The 23432-nt window shown below is 36.5% G+C and overlaps 3 protein-coding genes and 3 long non-coding RNA genes across 6 annotated transcripts; 1 reads left to right on the top strand and 5 right to left on the bottom strand.

Moving 5' to 3' along the window:
• The first annotated feature begins 156 nt into the window (after window positions 1–156).
• LOC106337364 (GDP-Man:Man(3)GlcNAc(2)-PP-Dol alpha-1,2-mannosyltransferase) lies at window positions 157–2844 on the top strand. The gene is made up of 7 exons (XM_013776461.1): window positions 157–492; window positions 1204–1490; window positions 1567–1753; window positions 1823–1891; window positions 1952–2145; window positions 2216–2325; window positions 2424–2844. Exons 1-7 carry the CDS (start codon window positions 193–195, stop codon window positions 2666–2668), a joined length of 1392 nt encoding a protein of 463 aa, XP_013631915.1. The 5' UTR covers window positions 157–192; the 3' UTR covers window positions 2669–2844.
• A 514-nt stretch (window positions 2845–3358) lies between these two features.
• On the bottom strand, window positions 3359–3818 carry LOC106340563. The gene is made up of 2 exons (XR_001269443.1): window positions 3729–3818; window positions 3359–3626 (listed from the first exon to the last, which is right to left on the bottom strand). It is a non-coding gene; the product is annotated as an uncharacterized LOC106340563 (long non-coding RNA).
• An 866-nt stretch (window positions 3819–4684) lies between these two features.
• On the bottom strand, window positions 4685–5999 carry LOC106340994 (ethylene-responsive transcription factor ABI4-like). The gene has a single exon (XM_013779813.1). It carries the CDS (start codon window positions 5907–5909, stop codon window positions 4917–4919), a length of 993 nt encoding a protein of 330 aa, XP_013635267.1. The 5' UTR covers window positions 5910–5999; the 3' UTR covers window positions 4685–4916.
• Window positions 6000–12805: 6806 nt separating this feature from the next.
• LOC106339885 (taxadien-5-alpha-ol O-acetyltransferase) lies at window positions 12806–14319 on the bottom strand. The gene has a single exon (XM_013778749.1). It carries the CDS (start codon window positions 14251–14253, stop codon window positions 12961–12963), a length of 1293 nt encoding a protein of 430 aa, XP_013634203.1. The 5' UTR covers window positions 14254–14319; the 3' UTR covers window positions 12806–12960.
• Window positions 14320–20620: 6301 nt separating this feature from the next.
• Window positions 20621–21831, bottom strand: LOC106341297. Its single transcript, XR_001269596.1, has 4 exons — window positions 21559–21831; window positions 21430–21476; window positions 20851–20901; window positions 20621–20716 (listed from the first exon to the last, which is right to left on the bottom strand). It is a non-coding gene; the product is annotated as an uncharacterized LOC106341297 (long non-coding RNA).
• Window positions 21832–22082: 251 nt separating this feature from the next.
• LOC106341650 lies at window positions 22083–22928 on the bottom strand. Its single transcript, XR_001269714.1, has 3 exons — window positions 22880–22928; window positions 22301–22351; window positions 22083–22166 (listed from the first exon to the last, which is right to left on the bottom strand). It is a non-coding gene; the product is annotated as an uncharacterized LOC106341650 (long non-coding RNA).
• Window positions 22929–23432: the final 504 nt, after the last annotated feature.

Genomic DNA, 23432 nt, shown 5'->3' with positions numbered 1-23432 from the left:
CCAAATCAATTTCTTAGTTATTACGATTTGAAAGAGAAAAAAAAAAGATAGTGACAATCAATTATGAAAGTTAAGGGGGGATAACTATGATTTAGTCAAAGTCTCGGGTGCTTTCTGTAATATTCAAAATATATCAAAGAACAAAAAACGCTTTCTTCACCATTTCGTTCCTCCTCAGTGATACACGCTTCCATGGCGATCTGCTTCATCCTCTACGCCTTCCTCACTCTCCTCTCCGCATTATCGCTGACCCTATCTCTCTCCATCATCAACGCGAGAAAGAGCCGGAAACGCGCGGTGGGATTCTTCCATCCCTACACGAACGACGGCGGCGGCGGCGAGAGAGTCCTCTGGTGCGCAGTCAAAGCCATCCAAGAGGAAACTCCCGATCTCGACTGCATCGTCTTCACCGGAGACCACGACTCTTCCTCCGACAGCTTATCTCGCCGCGCCGTTGATCGATTCGGCGTCAGTCTCCTCTCTCCTCCCGAGGTCCTTTCTCTCTCTAGAGATAGCTTAGGCTAGGCATTCAATTTGTTTCAGCTATTTCGATTAGGAACGGTTAGGCTGTTTAGAATATTCAATTTGGTTCGGTTATTTTGGTTTCTGATTAGGTTCGGATAACAAAATTAGGAACCGGCTAATATCCATAAAAAATATCAGGATCCAATTGGATTCCGGTTACTCTGGATCATTTAGGATAATATAAGTAAAATATTCAGATAATTCGGATTTTTCGGTTTAAATATCGGGTAATCTGGATGTTCGAATAAAAATATCGGATAATTTGGATTCCAAACTCCAAAGAGCTACCACTCGGTTATTTATGAAATTCGGTTCGGTTTCTATTTTTTCGGTTCAGTGCGGTTCGGTTTGGATAGCAAAGTTAGGAAGGTTTGGATAGCAAAGTTAGGAACCGGCTAATATCCATGAAAGAAATCAGGATCCAATTGGATTCTGGTTATTCCGGATCATTTAGGATAATACAAGTAAAATATTCAGATAATTCGGGTTTTTCAGTTTAAATATCCGGTAATTCAGATGTTTGAATAAAAATATCGGATAATTTGGATTCTAAAGATAGCTCCACTCGGTTATTCATGAAATTCGGTTTGGTTTCGGTTTTTTTCGGTTCGGTTGTGCCCAGGCCTAGTAGCTCCTTCGGATTCAGTTTTGATGAAAGTTTCGATCTTTTTTTTTCAGGTGATTCATCTGAACAAAAGGAGATGGATCAAAGAGAGAACATACCCACATTTCACAATGATAGGCCAAAGTCTCGGCTCTGTTTACTTAGCGTGGGAGGCTTTAAGAAAGTTCACTCCTTTGTACTTCATCGACACGAGTGGATACGCTTTCACTTACCCTCTTGCTCGTCTCTTCGGTTGCAAAGTCGTTTGCTACACTCATTACCCAACTATTAGTTTGGATATGATCTCTCGTGTCCGTCAAAGAAACTCTATGTATAACAACGACGCATCAATCGCCAAGAGGTTTTGCTTGCTTTCTCCTTGCTTGACGTTTAAGTTATGTTGGTTTTGGTAATGAAATTTGTTGTTTTGTTTGTAGCAATTGGTTATCTACTTGCAAAGTAGTTTACTACAGAGCGTTTAGCTGGTTGTATGGGATGGTTGGCTCGTGTACTCATCTAGCTATGGTGAACTCTTCGTGGACTAAGTCTCATATCGAAGTGCTTTGGAGGATACCTGAACGTATCAGACGGGTTTACCCTCCTTGTGATACTTCAGGACTCGAGGTGATAACCCATCAGAGAGCTTGAATCTCTATCTTCTTGTTATTTTAACATCTTTGGCTTAATGTGCAGACACTTCCTCTTGAAAGATCATCAGATCCTCCAGTTTTCATATCAGTTGCTCAGTTTCGTCCTGAGAAGGTATTTGATGGATCACATTAGTTGTCTTATCCAGCTTACTCAGTTACAGTCTTGTACCAGGCTCATATGCTTCAGCTTGAGGCCTTTTCACTAGCTTTAGAGAAGTTAGGTCCTGGCGTCCCTCGACCTAAGCTCCAGTTTGTGGGGAGTTGTAGAAACGAATCAGATGAAGAACGGCTGCAGAAGTTGAAAGACAGAGCAGGTGAGCTCAAAGTAGATGGGGATGTGGAGTTCTATAAGAACGCTATGTACAGGTTATTGCTCAAACCTCCTTATGGAATTCTCTATTCTTGTAATACACTCAGAGCGCTTCCATGATTGCAGAGAACTAGTGGCACTGCTAGGAAATGCAGTTGCAGGTATGCATGGGATGATAGATGAACACTTTGGGATCAGTGTTGTTGAGTACATGGCTGCTGGTGCGATTCCAATAGGTCAGACTTTAAGGCTTTGTGTTATTGTTGAAGTTTCAGTTTCTCTCATCTAAGTTATTGTAATGGCTTCTTTGTTTTTTTTTAAACTTGTGATGCAGCTCACAATTCGGCTGGACCTAAGATGGACATTGTGTTGGAAGAAGAGGGACAAAGAACAGGGTTTCTTGCTGAGACGGTGGAGGAATACGCTGAAGCGATCGTTGAGGTTGTGAAGATGAGTGAAACAGAGAGGCTAAAGATGGCTGAATATGCTAGGAAACGAGCGAGGAGGTTCTCTGAACAACAGTTTAGCGAGGACTTCAAAACTGCTATTCGACCTGTTTTTACCTGTGCTGTGAAATGACAGTGTTATAACCCTAAAGGAAACTGCTTATTGCACTTGCTTTTAGACTCGCAAGACGAACTAGGTTATACTCTTCTTTTCTCACTTATACTTTTTTTGTTTTCTGGTTAAAGCTCTGACATAGACCAACACAATCAGATGTTATCTTCCTGATAAAGTAGACGTTTGCTCTCATTTTTCTATTTGTCCTCCGAAGTCGGTCTGATTTTGAGAAAACCGGTTTTGAACCTAACTCGGGTTTGCATATGTGGTGATTGTTACAGACTTACAGTTATAGACTCATATTAGACAAGTAGTTCTCTTAGCAAGAGTGATAGAACCAAGTCTAGGGCTTTGATGATACGACTGTCATTATCAAAGCTTCTTTTAGTTGCAATGATCAACCAATTGCAATCTCAGATTGTTAGGCTTCTCACAAAAGTTTAAATTTGAAAACCATACAAGCTGAGATAATCAGTTTGGAGGAAGACTGAGGATAAAATGAGACTAACCACAGCTATATTATCACAATACTATCATATTCAAAAGCATTACGTGTTGGATCATTCTTGATTAAACAAACAAGATTTGTATATTCCAAGATCGTTCAACCTAAATCTGAGTTATTACACAGGATCTATAAGCATGATACTTTCAAAACCTAAATCATTACTAAGATTGGCGTGTGCAAGAATAGGAGTAAATACAGTGGTGAATTAAAACATATAGCATTGCCATTAATTGAGGATCCTACAATCCGACAAAAACAAAGCTACGAACACTTAAAAAACTGAAATGAGACCAAACCAAAAGTACTTTTAAAGATCTCTAGCGAAACTGAAATGAGGGAAACAAAGGAAGCAGATGGAAAAGCAAAGTCTTTCAAGAGGAGTCACTCTCTCTCTCTCTGAGTCTACTTAGATCGCTGTCTCATCTTTCGTCTCTTCCTCTTCAGCCTCCTCATACGCTTCTTCTTCCACTGCAAACACACGATTTTTAATAACAGTGACTTAGGCTCAGAATGATACATATACGTGAACAGAATGGTAGACAGCTGTATAGGACAAGATGAACAACAAACCTTGGCTCTCATGTCGGAGAAACTCTTTTTCTTGAAACCCTGATCGGCTAATTCACGGTGACGGTAACAAGAGAGGAAACGAAGCGTAGTTGTGAATATATATACCCTTGAGAACCCTAGTTTAGAGGTATATTTATTTGCTAGGCCCATGTAATATCTTGGGCCTTAAATAAAGGCTTATTCCCCCAGCTCTAAATAAATTAGAAGGATATTTTCAAAATTTTAAGCTAGAATTGTGTTTTTGTCTTGTTTGTTCGTGTTTTTTTTTAAAAATGATCTTCCCAAATGAGACATCATTTTACAAACATCAGTCTAGTAATAAGATGATGAGGAAAAGGAAAAACACGTAAGCATAAAAAACACATAAGCATAAAAAACACATGTGAGCAATGATTAAATGAAGGAGCCAAATAATCATCTGATGCGGATGTGGAGATTAGATCTGAATGAACCTGAACCAGTTATGGATAAATGATTCTTGCCCATGGTTTGGGGCCATATTTTGGCGCCTGATAGTTGCGTATATATTCAGTTATCCATCTTTTTTATTTTTCAATCATCGATGGAATCCTTGTTCTCATGCATTAGTTTGTATACCAATGATAGCGCAGTAAAAATATTTTTGTTTGATTTGATTCTTTCTTAAAGCAACTTGCAAAACTTACATAGATGAAAGTTATCGATTGCAAACCATGAAAAAAACACTCTTATAGAGAAAATGAAGCATCCTCTCATGGTTTTCTGCCTTGATTCGTATATGTAATTCAAACCTAATACAACATAAAAAAAAAATAGAAACACTCTCAGAGAGAAAATGAGATATATAAACCTCTGAAAGTCAAAAACAAAATTAAACCTCTGAAAGACGAAAACAAAATCAAAATCATCCTTATAAGACGCTCTATGAAGTTTTGAACCAATAAATCCCCATAAAACTTTCCACCCATCTCTTCTTCTTCCACATATATGTATATATACTTTATTGGAACCGTAATCTCCTTTACGAATTCCCTGAAAATATAAATAAAAATATTCAAACCCAGTAAAAATAGCCTCTTAATTATCTCTATATGTAAAAAAAAAATCCTCCAAAATTGTGCATGCAAAGCTCTTCATCGAATGTAAAATCTCCTTATGAATCTTCAATGGTCTTGACCAACCCTTGGAGTTACTCTCATCGATTGTACATCAAATGTCAAGCAAAGGATCAATAAAATCCCAAATATTCCCCCAATGACTATACTCGTCTTCTCCGCTAAAAGGCCAAACCGGTGAAGATCCATCTCCAACGATATTGTAACCCGGATCCATACCCATTGAACTAACCGGATCAACAACCGTTGAACCGACCGAACCAATTACAGAATTCAAATTCTCCATTGAGTTGTTATTATTACAAACACTTCCTCCTTGTTCTTGCCCTAACGCCACCTCGTGATGAAACGACGCCGAATTAACTAACGGAACATTTGTCAGCTCCACGTCGCCCATCTTGTTATTGTTATTACTAGAGTGAAGATTCAGATAAGGTTGGTGATGGAACTGTCCCACTTGTGTCATATGATTTTGATTTTGTTGGTGTTGGTGTTGGTGTTGGTGTTGGTGTTGGTGAGGGAAAAGACCGTAACTAGGGCATAACATAGAGGTCCCACCAGAGAGTAACATGTTGTTGGTAAAAGGTAGACCGCACGGACCAAAGGCGGAGGCTAGGGACGCAGCGGAGGGACGAGGGAGGAGAGGTCTTAGGGTTTGAGTGGTGGAAGAAGAGGAGGAAGGAGAAGAGGAAGCGGCGGAGACGGATGAGGAAGTAGAAGAGACCGATGAAGGAGAGGAAGGGGATAAGTTGAGCTGAGCACGTGACCCGTAGAGAAAAACGGCGGCCCGGTCGTAGGCACGTGCGGCGTCTTCGGCGGTGGCGAAAGTACCAAGCCACTTGCGAGTGCGTTTACGTGGCTCTCGGATCTCGGCGACCCATTTTCCCCAGCTTCTTTGTCTGACGCCACGGTAACGGAACTTGGAGTTCTCGGGACCACCTTTGCCTTTGCGTTTGCGTTGTTGAGCAGGAGAGGCTGTGTCGGTTGTGGTGGTGGTCGAATCGGATTGAGGATTTTGGTCTAGGGTTTGTTGGATAGTATCGTCAAGATTGTGTTGTTGTTCTTGTTGGGAAGGTAAAGGGTCCATAGATGAAGAAGAAGAAAGGACAAAGAAAGAGATTAAAGAAATTGAGAAAATGGAGAGGACGAATCAAGAAGAAAGAGAGACAGAAGTGTTTTTGAATGTCACCGTTGTGAATGGTGGATTAGGGCGGTGCTTCTTTATATATACTTATACTCTCTTTGTTATTCTTTTTACCTTTTATTTACCAAGGATATTTTTGCTGTTACAAGTATTTACTGTGAGGGAGATTTGTTTTGGTTGTCGTTACAAGCAGTATATTTTTATTGTTCACTTAAGAAAAAACATTTGCACCCAAATCTAACCAAAAAGAGTACATAAATAGCTTAAACAAGAAGAAACACACAAATCATGAGTGTGTACGAGCAAGAAGAACGAAGATGTCCGCCTTTCTATTCTTGTTTAACAAAAAGATGAAAGTATTCAAGTTTTTATCTGTCACAACGAGACCAGACTTGAAACGTCTATAGATTTTAGTAAGGTTAATTAAGATAATTGATAGTTCTAGTCATTGTTGTCAATCGGTTTATAAAAGTCTCAGACATCTATAGATTTTGGTAAAATTTAACATAGTTTCCGTAATTTGATGTCAAACTTTGGCTTAGTTGTATATAACTTTCTACAACTATATTAAGTATATGCTCAATTTTGAATCAACAAGTCCTCGTGTTAGTTATAGATGTGCGAACAAGTAAATTAAACATGACCAAAATTAATAGCATCTGAATGAATGGTTAGAACATTTTCAATGTAAAACTTTATTTTTTCTTTCGAAATTTGATAACTCTATAACCGAATCTAATTTAAATCCAACTCTTTTACATTTTTCACTCCAACAAACTTTCGTTATAGCTTTTTCTTTGGGACCCTTTTTCTTTTCAATTCTAGTATATCTAATGTTATAGTGTATTATGTTTTCATTTATTTTATAATTCAAAATCCATTTACATACAGTCAATGGTATTTTACGCTTCAGAATCAATTCCATTTGCTGAATTTTTTTGGAGAAAACAAATAATTTGCGCACTCGGAGGGTTACTGGAGGGACAGAAAACACAGATGCAGAGAAACTGAGAAAGTCGGAAGTAATTATTTTTCTGACCTTTATTTTAAACACACATAGTTATACCATTCTTGGAAAAAGACTTGGTTCGAGTCAAATACTTCGTCCGATTTATAATAATCGAAATATTATAAAATTCTGGATACTACACACCTTTCCTTTTATCTTCGCAAACAATTATGTAGATAAAAACACTCACATGTTAGATAATTAAACAAGTATATGGAGTATATTAAAAGCGTAGATAGACCGTCAATTATAAATACGAAAAACAAAAAAGAGAAAAATGGGAATATTGCATGGAAGAGAGGAGGTGGCGAGGAAGGAAGCAAAGACAGCGAAAGAACCAAAGCTTTTTCTTGTGGTTTCTGAGATCTCAGCCCAATTGCCTTGGAACTCTCGCATTTTTATGTCTCGGCAGCTAGTTGCGCCATACATGCATTTGTCTTACACTTATCCATTTATATAACGATGTAACTTGATTATCCCAGTCACATAATTCACGTGAGGTCTTGTCTAACGATGAATTGATCATTTGATATCATTCAAGAAAGATTAGTGCACATTTTTTTGTTCCGCCGATTACCAGATGCTTAAATTAATACAATATAAAATGAACCATAACATAGGACATAAAACTTAAATGTTTCAGAGTATTGCAACGCAACAAATATGATATGCAGTATGATCTTTCGTAAATTATAAAAGTATTCATGAGTTTTGGGGGTTTAGGAAAGAACGTCAGACGTAAGTTATAAAGGTACCAAATAAAATTTTAGGCAAATTTAAGATTGTAGGTTCTTACCATAATACCATGTATGGAACCAATAGTTACAAACTTGTGACTAGTTCGCTATCAATATTAATTTACAAATTTGTTAGCAAGTATCCGTCACAAAATATCACATATATATTACAAGTATCCAAACTAATACATTTTCTTTATTTTAAATCCAAATAACTCTATTTATTATTTTGTAAAAATTTATGGTTTAGAACGCTTAGAAATGGATCAGTCCAAGAATTACTTCATAAATGAAATTTCTTTCGAATCCAAAACCTAGTTAAGCTAAATAATTAGATTTTCATATAAAATGAAGGGTTGGTCCGGGAAGAGAAACATTGTCGAGCAAGATGATAAATATTCACATGCCAATAAACCGTGGGCGGCACTTTAATCAACATGCCAATATAACGTGTGCGTCTATATATATATGCCCGTATTTATTATCTTTGGATAAGGACATTTTCTGTGTTGTTTGCATTCATGTCTCCAAAAGGGCCATTCTCTTAACTTACCTTTTTAATCATCAAAACATAGAATATTAGGTGCGACTTAACACGATGTAAATGCACGGAGTCTGTATATTTTGACAAAATAATTAACCAAATTCAGAAAACCAGTAATTAATTTATATATCATAGGTGCAAGATTCTTAGTGTTTGGATGAAACGCAATTTCCATGATTGTATCTTCGTCTCGTTTATATAAGTAAGACGTGTTCAGTTTTATTTTATAAACGAGGATATCGTTATAGTGTCCACCCTTGTATGGTGGGATTAAATCCTTTACGGAATGTTAGAACTCCACCTTGATAAATGAAAATGAATAATAGTAATATAAGAATCAGATACTAATTTATATTTTGCTAATTAAGAAAAATACTAATTTATATTTTGCTAACTACTATGAGGAATGGAATTTTATTAGCATGAGAATTAAAACAAAAATTTTGTTAACAAAAATCCGAATATTAGTATGAACAATGAAGTGAATGTTCTGTCCTCTTCAGGGATGATGCCCAACGAAAATTACTAGTGGGTCGAAACAGAATACAAAACAGTCAAAGGCATTAAGAAATTCGACATACGTCAGTCATCAAGGCCTTTTAGTATATAGATCCTGGAGCCAGCTTCAGAAGTATTATTATTTGGGTCTGCTTTCTGGTCCATTCCTTCTTTTTATCGACCCCATTGTAAGTGTAAGGTTATTTAAATCCTGAAATAGCGGGAAATGATTTAGTTAGACAAGAAATATGTTCACATACGTATACAAACTAAAAAGTTTTGATCATTTCACAGACTAAACAAAACCATAGCTAAATCATTATGTAACATGTTTGTTTTGTGTCCTCGATATATGGGCTGGCGACAAGTTTCAGCCAATAGCAAGTAGCAACTAGCGATAAGGATCAACAACAAAACATCTTGTTTGTTTCAGAATCATTAGCAGCTAGATATTGTTGTTCGGTAGTCGCTGATCTTTAGACGAGTTTCAATGATTAGCAACTACATCTTCAGGCAGCTGCTATAAATTTTAATATTCTAATTTTTCAATTAGTGATAATAAATCACTGAAATGTACCAATATCGTTAAACCTTGTCGCCAACAACTACAAGTTAAACATGTTTCAGTCACTATTGATGTCATTACTTTTTCTTAATATCACTACCCTTGGCTTCTTCTACTTTTCTCTCTAACTTCTACCCTTAATCACTAGCAGAGGGGTGAAGCTACACATTGTTATTTCAAAATTTTCATGTTACACATAGACATTGTAACTAAATTAGCCTAGTTGGTAAGGAATGCACCCACTAATTATCAAGGACCGGACACAAATGTGGTTACATTTACGCTCACATATAGAATTATATTCTCTCTCTTATCGCTCTCTCTTCTCTCTAAGAGACAAAACCAGCAGAACCAAACCCTAGCTCCGGCCGCCGCATCCGGCGCTGGAGGCACCCCCTTCTCCTTAATCTCTTTTTTCCTTTGCTCTCACCCTCTCTTCTCTATCCTAAGTCGAGATGCTCGCCTTTCTGTGATTGTCAGAGATCTTTTTCCAGAGAGTCTTTTGCGACAGACGGAGGCAGATACCGGCGTGGACAGGCGGTGAGACCCAAAGAAGATCGAGGGTGGTGAGAGTCGGCTTTTAGACCGAAGATTCATGTCAGATCCGATTTTCCACTTTTGAGATCTATGATGAAATCTTCACGGAGATGGCACGTGACTCGGCGTAGACGTCTTATCCACCTCGGATCTACCTCCCCTCGTGGCGGTGAGATTGCTGGAGGAGCGGTGTGAACGGATGGCAGAAAGGGGTTCGTCCTCTGGATTCCGGAGGCGACGTGTGGCAAGGTCTTTCAACGATGGAATTGTCAACCAGAGGAGGGGACTTTGCTAGCGAAACGCGGTGGAGTTGCTACATCCCAGCGCCGGTGACAGCTTGGTGGTCGCTTCGGTGGTAGAAACTACACCCCTCTTGAAGCCGTGACTTAGTGTTCCCGTTTCACTATGCCGTAATCCAGGTCGCTTTTTCATTCTGGACTCGTGTTCGGTTTTAGGCTGAGGATACAGATAGTGATGGCCGGAAGGAAGAGGAGCCCAGGTCGGAATGCGCCTTCTGGTGTTGATACTGTGGTTCACAGACTGAACTCGAATCATAAGGAGACCATCAATCTGGTTTTAGTTTAGTACCGAATATGAATTTCTTTTCCTTTTGTGTTTAATTATTAGCGTTGTATTTCAAAGTCGAATTAAGGATCTAAGAGGCGGTTTATCCCGGGTAGTGGGATGAACTTGTCCTCGTCGTGGAGGAAAATACAATGCCGGATTAGATTGGGTAACGTTGAATCCATCTATGTGTTCCAAGGTGATACTAAATTCCGGTGTTATGTGTGAGATTGAAATTTTTAGAGGTTGTAATCTTGTATTCCACAATTAATTAATATAAAGTTGAAGTTGAACCAAAAAAATAAAAATTTATCAAGGACCGTAGTTCAATGCACCATCACAATTTTCCACATACATATACACATAATATTTTATCATTTTCATGCACCCATTAAAAAATTATCCTGGATTTTCCCCTGATCACTAGCTTCTCATATGGTCCTTGCTTCTTTTGTTTAACTAGCTTTCTTTTTTTTTTCTCCGCTGCCAATGCATTTAAACTAGATAAGTAATTAACGGTAAGAAATATTTCATCTGTTTCAAATAAAATGTCGTTTTAGATTTTTGCATACAAATGACACTTATTTTATAATAAAAATTTACTCTACATTTACACCTAAATTGAAACGAAGTGAATATTGTTTTTATTGTTGAGTTTAATTTAAAATTAATCTCTCATATCTATTATTAGTACGTAGTTCCATGCCGGCTGGAAAACATATTGTAAATAAGCCAATCATTAAGATATTCATAATTTATACAGAATTCATTCCCTTTGGTCGAGTTGACTTTGTAGGACCAAATCTCTAATAATTGAGATACGATCCAACTATAAATATAAATGAGTCGATTCAAGTCTCAAGTGATAAAGTATTTATCGTTGACAAATTCCCCTAATTATAATGCCTTTACATCAAATGTTTATCAGGTTTTGTTATTGAGTGTCAAATTCTCTCTAGAAGGATTAGTTATTAAATGTATATGATTCGATGATTAGCGTTGAACCATATATAAGCTGCGACATGTCAGCTTGCCTTGGAGAGCCTCTATTTAAATTAATTAACGCACGTCTACTTAAACGCAATTAAACATTTCCAACTAATTCAGTCAAACTGTTTTTAATCGTTATTGGGGCGTTTCCAAATTCCAATGGTGATGCCCATGGCCATTACGATTTAATATTATGAGAATCTTGAATAATGGAAAATTGTCAAAACTCAAACGTAAACATATTCTACTCAAACAAAATACTACTAGTTTGGATATGATTAATATTTCGGGAAGGGATTCATTGGTTGTATATATATTTGTTGTATTAAATATGGTTAGTTTAATGATTCATATATTAAAAGTAACACTTTTGCTATAATATATGATTATTCTTGACAAGACTGATTTTCAAATATTTTACAGATTCATTCAAAAAAGTAGAAACTTATATGACCAATTAAAAAGTTAATGATAATCAGGATTCTGGATTAAAGCTAAGCATAATAGCTTTAATCCATAAAAGCTAATGTATAAGAATTTGAAGATATCAAGATTTTGCAATGAAATAGTCTATGGACACATTATCATTCCTTTTAAATGGCCACCTACATAAAACCAGGCTTAACTGTAATGAAAAATGAAAATCAAGAAATTTAGAAGACAAACCCTTTATTAGTACGATGTCAAATGGAAGTATAATGATGTATTCAGCTTCAGCATCGTACCATCTCCAATGGTTCATTTTTTTTTACTCTAAAATAAAATAATTCTATAATATAGTTGAGTTTCATTTCAATGGTACGCTATTTTATAGTAAAATATAAAGAGGTGAATAAAAAATAAACAACTAAATTCACTTTTTATTTATTATAAAATAGAAAATATAGTACTATTATATCATTTTTACTCTAGATTCTATTTTATAGTAAAAAATAGAATGGAGTAAGAAATGGTCTAATATACTAAACTTCATTGAACATCCTAATAGACGATAGACTTCACAATGATCATTTATCTGGTCTCTTTTTAACCTATGATTCGTGACTTGTAGAGTACTAAATACAGTTATACAATAACAAATTACACTATACAAGTTTCGTGAATGGTACAGCAATGGTATTAAACATAATAATAGCAAATAGTGCTTATAGCTTGCCGACATATACTACTGCATCAATCGCGCTTCTTGGGACCAATGCAACAACACCAACACTAAATCACGGATTGCAAAAGGAACCTTTTCCCTTTTTGATTCAGCGTAAGGTCACAAAACTAATTGGCATAGGATGCAAGTATGCAACAAAGTTTAACTGCACTGTTAAGATTGGTATAGGAATTATTCACCGATATTATGGGCTTATTTATGAAGCATAATGATTTTTCAGTTGAGGCTAGTTTAGTTAAGTATCTATTTGGTTTATTTTCAGTTCGTTTATTGAATAGTCAGAGAATTATACAAGTCAAAACTCAATATTATACAAGTCAACGGATATTTACTTTCGAAAAAGAAGAAGTAAAAATTGGAATTTATATTTTCTCTAATCATATTATTAAGCGTTCGGACACGTCAAAAGATTCTCGTAGGAGTCAACGGCGCTTGACGGAACGGCGACCATTACTTTAACGGCGTCACTCTGTTCAGGAACCGGAAGTAACAAACAGTAACGGTCGCAGCAAACCGATCCCACGTGAACCGGTTTACCAAATCCGAAATCAACCCGTTCTAAACCGAGACGCGACCACTGCGACAGTATCAAAACTCCGACCGAGTCAGGACAAGCTTTGGCTTTGCTCACGGCTTCCACCACTGATCTGACGTAACCATCGCCGACACGCTCCTTCGCTTGTTTCACTAGCATCGCCGCGTGGCTTAACCCATTCTCCGTCAAATCTTTCACGGTGGTTTGCGCGCACCCGACGACGAAGGCGTTCCCGTAAAACCCACTGGGTATACTCGGTTTGACTCGGTCTCGGACGTTGATACTGAACAAAAGCTTGAGGGTTTGGCTCGACGGCAGGTTCAGTGATCGCGCCCAGCTCCGCCACACATGCGCGGAGAGCACCTCGAACGATGTGTGCTTATTAGAATTTGACTCACTGAGTCGACTCGCGAGTTTCTTGAGCTCTGTAAGTCTCTGTCTCTCGAACACTACCGATGTCGGAACGAGTCGTTCGGCGTTGAACCGGTTTACGAACCCGCAGAGATCGGGAACTCGGTTGAACTCGGGGTGGTTTAACGAGCCGCGAACCGGAGAGGGGTTAAGCAAATGGCGATCCCACAAGTGTTTCCGTTTCAACTCGGTATGACTCAGCGAGTCTCTGGACAACTCGGCGAACAAGGTGAGAAACTCTGCGCTTCCGATCCCGTCGGAGACGCAGTGATTTACACCGACGGCTAGAGCTGCGGCGCCGTCTCTGAGCCAAGTGAGCTGGACGACGAGGGGTGGAGCGCCGGCGAGAACGTCAATGACGTTGAGGGAGAGAAGCTTTCTCCAGCTAGTCACGTGCCGGGGAGGTTTCTGAAAGTCAAGGCACGTGAGGTGGTCAGTGACAGCTTCGAGAAAGAGAGCACCTTGTCCACGGCAGTTAACCTCGAGACTTCCGCCGCCGTCGCGTACGCGGCCGGAGAAAGGGAAGTAAGGAACCAGAGCGCGAGAGAGAGCTGACTTGAGACGACCCGAGAGAGAAACCGGGTCGGAAACGGGTGAGTAAACGAGGAGGTACTCGATGGTGAAGCGGAGGAAAAGCTGAGAATCTAAGGCGGAGAGAGACAGAACAGTAGAAGGTGTTTGGTCGGACGGATTAATGACTGTGGCTTCTTTCACATGAACCAATGATCCCATTATACTTTTTTCTTGCTCTGTTTTTTATTTCTAAGGTGGGTCTCTGCGATGTGTTATATATATATCTCTGTGTCTGCTATGTATGCGCTTGTATAGTCACGTAGAGAGATATAGTAGGGTAATATTGTAATTTAGGGCTTCTTTTTGGTCATGGTATGTCTTGTGTGTTGTAACCTGCATATGCTTTTGATGGGAAAGTGTTACAAGTTAACTGGACATAGATAAACTACTTTTATGGATATTGAAAAGATTTCTACGAATATTTGGTTAATTTGGGGATATTTGCTTGATCCGGAGACATTTTGTATATCAAAGTTGATGATAGTATTGTTTGGTGGGTGATTGATCACGCATATGTATACAGTCTACACGAATCCAATAAGGAGGTAAATCATTTGAATAAATATCTGTACTAACTAAGCATGTACAAGACCATAGATTGCGTCTATGTAAATGCGTTCAGTTTGTTTTAATGGCTGACCAAAAATGTGAATTGTCCATGCGAAAGTAAAGATGATCGCACACGAAATTTATCTTTAGAATAAGAATTGAAGACAATCATATCTAAAAAGATGAAGAAAAAAACCCTATTTGGTATTGGTTTAAAAACAAAAATATTCAAAATCAAGTTAGTATTTTCAGTAGGTGAATTTTCTCTATCTCCTTAGTATTAGTAGTTCTTAGTAAATTATTTATTGCAATATTTTAAAAATTCCGAAAATCCTTTGAATTGATGTGGTACGGTTTGCAATAAAAGACTAAAATTGACTGAACATTAAAAGTATGGAAACATATAGTTTTGTATCACTAGTATTTTGTGTCATTAGTATTTTTAGAACTCAATTATGTTCTTGGCCATATGAAATATTTTGTTTTTTTTTTTAAATACGGCCGGGTTGCACAATGATATACTATTACCAATAAATTTTAAAGTTTGGACACAAAATTATTAGATTATGGGATCGAACTATTTATTGAAAGTGGTAAAGCTTGGTCAAAATTAACCTATTTATGTAGGCAATCTAAACACAAAAGAGTCCACAAACACTTTGTCTTTCCTTTTAAGTCTTAATATTAATCAGTTGTTCAAAAAAAAAAAAAAAACTAATCTAAAAGCAAGAGAAACAAAATTAAGGGACTTCTTCGGCTAAGTTCGATTCCATGAGGAAAATTACAATTCATAATTGAAAGGCTTTTAAATGGAAAAAAAATGTATATAATCAACCTATGAAACGTTACACATTTCCTTTTTAGAATGATTTGGATTTTTTTTTCTTCTTCTTTTCTTGGAAATAATCGTGAGAATAAATTTGGTTGCGGTGGCGGTTTACAGTATGATATGCCTTGTTGTTTGGGTTGGCGCATGTGTCTTCAACAGTGAAAGATTTGGTGCCAAGATTCTCTTGGAATAACTTTATTGGACAGTGACAAAAATATACTCATGGAATATTAAATGAAATATATATACCCTTCCATAATTATGCAAAAATATACTGTTTATTTCCTTGGTTTTCTAATTATAATCATCTTATAGTAATATTAATTATCATATCATGTGTCATTTGACAAGTACATAATTTATTTTGAACATCTAAGTTCCTAATAGACTCAATTTCGCAGCAAGGAATTATTTAAACAATTATTCGATAAATTCACTAATATTTTTCATCGTAAAAAGTTCCTATGTATCTAATGTACTACTATGGAAAGTAACCCTAAAAGAAAACGCGATGCCTCTCTCTCTACCATAAACCATGTGTTATATACCGAAATATCATTATAGACTTGAATTTTTCAAATGGTTAGCATTCGAATCGATATAAATAAACGATATGTGCACTTTTAAGTTTTAACTAAAATTACATGTATAGATAATTCAAAAGCAACGCCACTTTTATCTTTTAATTTCTTGAATCACCGTAGTGGTCTTGTCAATTCTAGCATGGACCCACAAATATTTAACGTGGTCACTAATATGATATAAAGACTCTTTTTCAACGATGATAGAACAGTATACTTCGGCCCTACAAAATTACCCCTTGTTATTCATAATCCAAAATGTGATGAGTAGATTCGAAGATGTTAGAATCGATCGAATCTTACTACGACATGAGTTTCTAATAAGAAAGAAGATGAATCGAATGCAGATATCTTATGGTGATGTTTATGTATTATGTTTATGGCCATGTTCGTTTACGTGTCGCGCAACCTGCGACATGCGACTAAGATTACGTTCGTTTACGTGTCGCGCGACTTGCGACCTGCGACTAAACCTGCGACATGCGACTAAAACTATGTTCGTTTACGTGTCGCGCGACCTGCGATATGCGACCTGCGACCAGTCGCGCGATCAAAATTTTCTTAATTTTTAGTCGCTGTTTTTTCGGGCGACTTAAATGGGAACCCGCGACTGGTCGCCCGATCAGTCGCGCGACATCAAAACGAACAACAACCTGCGACTTGCGATTTGCGACCAATCGCAGGTCGCATGTTACGCGACAGCAAAACGAACAACAACCTGCGACCTGCGATCAGTCGCATGTCGCATGTCGCTGGTCGCGCGACATGTAAACGAACACGGCTATAATGTTGTTAGATTATATGCAAGAGATTATGTCTTATCATCAAATAAATAATTAAGATGGTGGGACACATTTCACGTTCCCATTGAATAAAAGATTAAAGGATGATTCGGCAATCCAGATAAATGGGATTGAATTGTTTTGATTCTGTTCATGGAAAGAAATAACGAAGAATTGGGAAGATTTTGTACCAAGAAAAATAAGGTGAGAAGATTGCTTTATGTGGAACAAACTAAAAGGGTGACTTGATATGGTATGCACATGTTGCGGTAGTCATGTTTTTTTCGGTTGGGAACACTCAAAGAATCTAAGATTCTAGCTAGAGGAGCAGGCCCGGTCGTAGGCGGAACCGACCGTTTAGACATCCCGATTTATATAACAATTTTAATTGTGAAAAGGACAACATGCAGAATGGGTAGTATAAGCCACTATACAAAAATATTATATGAAGAATGAAAACATAAATTGGTATTTGAGTGTAGGACGGCATTACATTTTTTGAAAACAGTTAGACCGGCCCTCTAGAGTAAGTCATCTACGAGCTTTGGTCGTATATATATTATAGAGTAGATGCATGCTGAAAAGTGAAAGGCACTTTCCATATAATACACGTCTTGTTCGTGTCGGTGACACAAATGACACGTTAATTAGAAAGGATAAGCGACGCTGAGTGATGAAAATGAAGGTAGAACCGTAGAAGTTATGTTTTGTGACTTGTGTCACTAGTATTTTTAGAGCTGCTATCTTTTCAAGAAGCCGTCGCTCGTCCTCTTCCACACTTTTCACAAGTTGATGCCTGTACCGTCGTTTGATTTTGTTGCGCAAAGACAAGCACATAAAAAGGTTAGATGCTGTAGACGCTGTGGAAAGGTTGACATTTATCTGATAATGATAATATTTATGTACATATTATCCATCCAACAAGAATTTGGTAGGCCCAGGTTTTGAGCATTGGGCAAGTAGTTACCATCCCTTCTCATAAAAATAGATTGATACTTCTAGTTCCGACATTTGCTTTGACAACTTGTTAGTATCTATTTCATTTGATATATTAGATCGATAGTACATTATTCTCGTACATGTATTAATATTGTTTGTATTTTTAATCATATTAAGTACTTTGTCATTTCAGCTAAACATTCAGCCATAAAGAAACATACTGGCTTCTTAGCTTTATTAACCAAAACGAAATATGATGGCGTCGCATATTAATCGATCAATATCATTCGATACAGCATAAATATAAAATCACTGTGACCTTTGTTATACATCATATGTGAAACTAAGCTAAGCCTCCTTTGAGGATGGATGATATACATATAGATGTTTCATGTCTGCATATAAAAAACCCCCACAGATACACACATATAATATTTATTTATTTTCATTGAGATACAATCAAGGAAGTGAGGAAAATTTGAGCGTTATCATGTAAAGCCGGTCTGGCGGTCACCGGCTTTTAACGATTTCGCGATCATAATTAATGCAAAGAACGGCTGTAAAGTTGAATCTATTAAAGAGAAAATTTGTCTTCATGTTTGCCATAGCTTTCATGTGGTCAAAGATTGGTCGGCAGAGACATTTCACTTGCATGGAGACAAATTTATAATGCGTAAATCTTCCAGTACGTTATGTATAGCATCTTACGTACAAACTGTGTCAAACCTATATAATATGCAATTGGAATTTTCTGAGAAAAAATGAACTTGGATACAAACAAGAACTGAAGGACTCTTAATTATTCTTTGACAATAGCTAGCTAACAAAGTGAATTCGCAATCTAGTGTAAAAGTGAGGAACAAAGATTGTTGACGAGCATATCACCCTAACACTTATACATAAAATAATTCCATCGTCTTTAATATTTGGAGCAACTTTCCAATTTGTTTGTGTTTATCCTACTAAAGTTGCTCCAAATAATTAAGACGACGGAGTTAAACATATACTATGCTGTATAGTTTTTTGTTTGGTATGAGCTAGATTAGATTAGATATGATTTTGCATCTTTACCCCAGCGTTTTGTTTTTGTTTTTCTTGATGTGATAAGCATTGCTTTCTTCTTCTTTTGATCACAACCTCTCTTTAATTTCCGTTATCTTCTTTCTCGACTTCTTTAGTTATCTTTACAACCATACCAAAAGGATCCCTTGCAAACAATTGACTCCAAGTCTTTTCACACAAAAAGAAGAAGAGATATTCTCCAAAAGTGAATCTTATTCCCAAGATCATATCTTTGGCTTTTGTTATGTTTTTGTTTGGTAGTCTTAATCAAACTTAAGTTTAATACTCTTCAGTGTAACACATTGAAATATTAATTGTTTAGTTTTCTTCATCTAGGTTTTGTTAGCATATTACTTTTGTTCAACGATAAACTAAGATAAGATGTGTTCGTTTATCATATTCATAAACCACAAAAAGGTTATCGTGACCAAGTGAGTTTTTTGGCCGCTAAAGCTACTTTCTATTAGTATAATTTTCAAGTTCTAAGCTTAATTAAATGAATTTTTAAAAGAAAAGGTTTCCAAATAAAATTAGAATTTGATAACCACTTTTTCTTAAAAACTAGTGGTATGCCCGCCCTACGGGCAGCTTGTTTACCATTTTTTCTATTGATATATGAATTAGTTTAAGCCTGTTTGGTCTATTTGGAACGTTTACTAATTTCGTTGCCTTAGTGCATGTATTGTAATAATGGGGTACATTTGTTTTTTTTTTTTGTAGTTGCAGTTTAGTTCCTAACCTAAGCAGTGATTTGTTTTTCTAAAATAGTTAATGAACCGAAACGTTAGAATTGAATTTGGTAGCGTTAAAACTTTTTAAAAAATAGTAGGTATGCATTACGTATTTAGCAGTTTTTGTGTGTTTAAAATTTTTTTAGGAGATGATTAAAAAAAAAGTTTTTTATCTATGAATATATTAGCCGAGTAAAGATCATATAATTATATATGTAAGGGTACACTGGTTCTATCTTTATGTAATCTTTTTGTCAAACTTGAATAGATTTTTAACTAAAGAGAATAATATATACCTGAGAAAATATATACCTTAGTAGTATAATACGACACTCTGTATAAAGTGCCGGAATATTTATACATAAACATTATTAGATTTTCGATTTCAGATTCTAGTAATGCTTAAGGGAAAGTTTTGTTGGCCTGAAATTATTTTAATGTAATTCAAAAGACATGTTTTGTGTACTACTATATTCACACTCACTGGAAACCAAACTCAACTCATGGGTCCTGATCCACATGAAGTCATTAGATAGAAGACAAAAACCTAACACCATAGTCTGTTTTGACACATTTTTAGCAGTAGTTTGATCAGTAACCAAGTTGAAAGATCTATCTCCAAGTATTTCTTCATATTCAAGGAAGTAATCCTAGAAACTATATATTTCATTCTTAACATTAAAAAGAGGGGCAGTACACAAAGATTACAACAAAACATATAACAAAACATGTTGTCCAAAAACAAACATGTCTCACACAAATGCATTTAGATTAAAACGTGATCAAACTTGAGGAAGTATGAAGCCTCACTAACACAATTTGTTGCAAACCAATGACGACATAGCCCACGCTTCATAAAAAATCATTGTAGACCATGAACCTTGTTCACTAACATATATTGAGAAAGAAGGAAGTGAGTGAGGAAAGGCAATGTCCTTGAAGCTCCAAGCTCAGCGTTTCCTCTTGTCGGTAATGTTACATATATGTAGAGGCTCACCCTCATTATAAGAAGTTTTACTGTACTGTACACCAGCGTATTTTTCTTCATGTAAACATATTAATTAGGTAAAAATGATCTTATGTGAAGTTTCAGTTCTCAATGTTGAGTCAGCCAAATGATCTTATGATCTGCACAATGAACCTTTGAACCTACACAATTTTTAAAAACCTGACTTGGGGGTCTGATCATTCAAGGAATCAAAAGCAGTTCCATCCTATCAAGTCAATAAATCAATGGCAACAGAATCAGAACACATGCTATGAGTTTAGCTTCGGTTTCATACCTTCTTTAAGCCTTTACCTCGTGAACCTTTCTTCGGCTGCTGCTTTTTTTTCTGGAAGTTACAAAGAAAACAAAATAGATTATTGTTGCTAGACAGATCAAAGATACCAACATATAAAAACTATTAAATGGACACTAAAAAAATTCACATCCCTAGACGATAATATGTTAATCCAAGTGCATGGAGAAAAAAAAAACAAAAACGCACTTCCGCCATTTCCTTTCTGTAGGAATCTAACGTATCTAAAAACATATAATCTCGCACAGTGCGTTGAACTATCATGAAACAAACTGAAGTTGTTTTTGAATAATTAGTGTGCATCCATATGTATCTAACATCACCTCTAGAATTTATCTCTTTGTATATAAGCACATCTTGATACATATGTGCTTTGGAAAGTAACAAAATTAATGTATGACTACAGGTTCGATTCCTGATCGAATCCCAAAAAATTGTTGGAAAAATAATAAAATTACCAAAAAATCTGATTAAAACCGTACTTTCCCATAAGTTATGACTACAGGTTCGACCATCATCACATACTATACGTTTAAACTCATGGAAGCTATGAAAACTTACTGTACGGAATCAAATTTGCGACCACCGTTCATAAGGAAATCTCACAGCTGCAGATACATCATTGTATATGTTAAGAAATTATGACTTCAAAATCATTAGTGGAGAGAAATCAAACGGAAATTATGTTACCTTGGAGTGTAGAACCTTGCAGAGAGAATTCGCCATCTGAATATGTTGCTTCTAGGAGATCGTATGTTTGAGAAAATTGTTTGAGATGTGCTGTGAATGGAAGTGAGGGCCGATATTTATAGATGGAGTTCGAGGCGGTTACAGGGTGAACGAAGAGGTAGATCTAAATCATAATGCACGAAGAGTGGATTAATGAAAGGAAAACTCAGAATAAATGTCAGAGCAAAGATTTCTGGGACATTACGGTTGTAGACTTTCTGTGAAGAGGCAGGGAAGAAGAAGAACTTCGAAGAAGAAGAATAACCTATAACCTAATCATATTTGGGCCTATATTAATCACACAAAAGCCCAACCTATTTGGTGGGACAAACGCGCAGACGTAAGCGACGCGCGAGAAGGAAGAGAGAGTGTGATAATCACGGATACACTCCCAAGCCGCCAAGTGTCCAAAAACGCTTCATTGTCTTTGGCGACTTGGAAGGCTGTGCTTAGAGCACAAGCCTACTTTATATATATAAGATAAGGTAAAAATGATCTTATGTGAAGTTTCAGTTCTCAATGTTGAGTCAGCCAAATGATCTTATGATCTGCACAATGAACCTTTGAACCTACACAATTTTTAAAAACCTGACTTGGGGGTCTGATCATTCAAGGAATCAAAAGCAGTTCCATCCTATCAAGTCAATAAATCAATGGCAACAGAATCAGAACACATGCTATGAGTTTAGCTTCGGTTTCATACCTTCTTTAAGCCTTTACCTCGTGAACCTTTCTTCGGCTGCTGCTTTTTTTTCTGGAAGTTACAAAGAAAACAAAATAGATTATTGTTGCTAGACAGATCAAAGATACCAACGTATACAAAATATTAAATGGACAATAAAAAATTTCACATCCTTAGACGATAATATGTTAATCCAAGTGCATGGAGAAAAAAAAAACAAAAACGCACTTCCGCCATTTCCTTTCTGTAGGAATCTAACGTATCTAAAAACATATAATCTCGCACAGTGCGTTGAACTATCATGAAACAAACTGAAGTTGTTTTTGAATAATTAGTGTGCATCCATATGTATCTAACATCACCTCTAGAATTTATCTCTTTGTATATAAGCACATCTTGATACATATGTGCTTTGGAAAGTAACAAAATTAATATATGACTACAGGTTCGATTCCTGATCGAATCCCAAAAAATTGTTGGAAAAATAATAAAATTACCAAAAAATCTGATTAAAACCGTACTTTCCCATAAGTTATGACTACAGGTTCGACCATCATCACATACTATACGTTTAAACTCATGGAAGCTATGAAAACTTACTGTACGGAATCAAATTTGCGACCACCGTTCATAAGGAAATCTCACAGCTGCAGATACATCATTGTATATGTTAAGAAATCATGACTTCAAAATCATTAGTGGAGAGAAATCAAACTGAAATTATGTTACCTTGGAGTGTAGAACCTTCCAGAGAGAACAACAATTAAAAATTGGGAGGATGAGAAGGATTAGGCTAGTGATCGCAGACCATGTATATATACTGAATCAAGTAAGATGCGTTGAAGGCGACATAGTGGAATTAGTGGGATAAGTTGATTGAATATCATTACTCTAAGCTCGTTACGTCGTCGGCGAGAAGGAATGGGAAGCGGAAGCGGAAGCGGAAGCGAGACTGTTTAACAGCCCTGACGTAGACTCAGCTAGGTATCCGATAAAGTTTGCGTCATAAGTTATAATTTATCGGGCCTCCTTGGGTCATACTTCTTAAGTTAAAATAATAAATTGCATTCTATATCCAATTCGTTTTAGCAGATTTTTACTCATAAATTAACTCATCATTATGATTTTTTTCTATATAGATGCTTATCTCATT

The sequence above is a fragment of the Brassica oleracea genome, chromosome C4 (assembly GCF_000695525.1).
Source record: "Brassica oleracea var. oleracea cultivar TO1000 chromosome C4, BOL, whole genome shotgun sequence".
Classification (NCBI taxonomy): Eukaryota; Viridiplantae; Streptophyta; class Magnoliopsida; order Brassicales; family Brassicaceae; genus Brassica; species Brassica oleracea.
This window is presented reverse-complemented; position numbering and strand designations above follow the sequence as displayed.